Source organism: Gossypium hirsutum, chromosome A12, assembly GCF_007990345.1.
Source record: "Gossypium hirsutum isolate 1008001.06 chromosome A12, Gossypium_hirsutum_v2.1, whole genome shotgun sequence".
Lineage (NCBI taxonomy): Eukaryota > Viridiplantae > Streptophyta > Magnoliopsida > Malvales > Malvaceae > Gossypium > Gossypium hirsutum.
Window position 1 is genome coordinate 2605466 of NC_053435.1, and position 2293 is coordinate 2607758.

Sequence of the window (2293 nt, forward strand, 5' to 3'; positions counted from 1 at the left end):
ATCCCCACTAACACAACTTTAATTGTTCTACCAATCGATACGTTAAAAATACTCTCTTTTTTTAAAAAAAAAATCTTATAATTTTTATTTTTAAAAAGAATTCAATATTTTATCTATATATTAATTTAAAATATTTTATCTAAATTTTAATTTAATATATTTTTAAATGAGTTTATATTTGATAGATTGACAATGTGTAACATTATACATCAATTATATTAAGATTTATCATCAATAAATTATTAAACATATATTTTTTAAATAATTAAAAATATGGAATATCATCTTGTAATTCATTAAGAAGTTATATTAGGTTAGTACATTAAATATAAATATTATATATATAAAATAATAATAGACTTTTTTGAGGAAAAAAAAAGATAAAACTTTAATTTTAAAAGATGAAAACGAGTTTTAAAATTGACCTAAATTAAGTTAAATTAGAATTCAAAATTGATCATGGAAGCAAGACAGCTCGAGCACAGATGCAACCTTAGCCGTTAAGTTTCACTCGAGAGGACACGCGTACAAATCTTAAAAAGTAATATGAAAAAGTAGAGATAGCCTTTTCAAAATCCACTATATAAAACAATAGCCAATGTCCCTTCCCTTCACTGCACCAACTCTTCGCCCTTCTGTAAATTTCCCTTCAAAGAAAAGAAGAAGAAAATACCAACAACTATCAGCTAACGATGAGTTATTACAATCAGCAACAGCCTCCTGTTGGCGTTCCTCCTTCTCAAGGTCTAGCTCTGATTTTTCACTTTCTTTTTTACATATTTATGGTTTTGCTGCATTATGATTGATTGATTGGATCTGGTTATCTGGTGGATCTGATCGAGAACCTTTTTTTTTTTTGTGATTGAGAACTGTACAGGTTATCCACCGGAAGGTTATCCTCCAAAGGATGCTTATCCACCACCGGGGTATCCCCCACAAGGATATCCTCAAGGTTATCCTCAACAGGGATACCCTCCGCAGGGATATCCACCTCAATATGCTCAGCCTCCTCCTCCTCAGCAAAAGCAGAGTTCCGGTGTCATAGAAGGCTGGTAAGTGCTCTCTTTCTCCATTCTATCCATATACGTATAGTTGTTTAAGATATAGTTTTTAAAAGTGATGGTTTAGTATCGTTGTACGAGTTTATCTACCGTATATGGTCAGATCTACTCATCTAAGGATAATTCTGATTTCTGCAAAATTCAACTGAGGGCGTGCTTTTCGGGATACAATAAAAAATCACAACAGCTCATCACGATTACCGATAAAAAGGGATAGGATTTTTTTAACGTGATAAGACTGTCAGTTAAGTGGTCAACATCCCGAAAACACCCCCATGCCTAGTTCTTTTATTTCTTTTCTCGACGGTTAGGGGGTATTTCTGTTATTTCAGATTTTCTTCAAACAACTTCCTCGGTGTTCTAGAAAAGGTTGTTGTCGTCTTGAAAATATTTTATGACTTCTTTTCCCTGAATATTTCAAGAGGCAATTCAAGACAAAACTTTCGACAAGTTTAAGGTTGTGATAGGTTAACGATAGATGTAATTTCATTATTAAAAAAATAATTTTAAAAAGGAAACACGAATTGATTCATAATAATTATATTAAAAATTTTATAAATATGAAAAAAAATTGTCATAATTTGTATTCCATAAATATTAAAATTGTAGTCGTATTTATATCAGATAATCGTCAACTCTAACGAGGATTACCTTGTCAAATGTTGGTGATGTTTGAAATTCTTTTGATTTAATAAGTTATATTGGTTGGCATTGCAGTTTGGCTGCTCTTTGCTGTTGCTGTCTTCTGGATGCTTGTTTTTGACGACCTTTTCTCCAATGGCAGCTTAGAAAAATATTGAATTTATAGGAGGAGAGTTGAATTCAATTACCATTTTCAAACTTCAATTTCAAATGTTCTTCTTTCTCTTCATCGCTTTTTTTCTTTTTAATAATTGAACCCTTCATTGGATTTGAACTCTTGTTGACATACACAGTAATATTAGGATCTTTTTTCTTTGTTCTATATATTTATGGATTTTTATTGTTTTTCATGGCCGGCTGATTGATTTTTACTGTTTTATACTTGGAAGCATATATAAAAAAGAAAAAATGAAAGGATTATTATGAAATGCTAACCAAAGAAAGGTTTTGGGATTCTTTTTCTGCAAATGATCTTCTATTTTCCTTCTCGTGGTGGCCAAGCACAACTGGACAGCCACTTATAGGCATTGGGTGGTGTCACTGCTGCAATCTAACTTTAGACCAATCCCATTCTCCTCGTTCAGTAAAAC

General features: G+C 31.5%; 1 protein-coding gene across 1 annotated transcript; it reads left to right on the forward strand.

Moving 5' to 3' along the window:
- The first annotated feature begins 422 nt into the window (after positions 1–422).
- On the forward strand, positions 423–2053 carry LOC107938488 (cysteine-rich and transmembrane domain-containing protein WIH2). The gene is made up of 3 exons (XM_016871664.2): positions 423–744; positions 878–1052; positions 1779–2053. The coding sequence occupies exons 1-3, from the start codon at positions 693–695 to the stop codon at positions 1822–1824; spliced, it is 273 nt and encodes a 90-aa protein (XP_016727153.1). The 5' UTR covers positions 423–692; the 3' UTR covers positions 1825–2053.
- Positions 2054–2293: the final 240 nt, after the last annotated feature.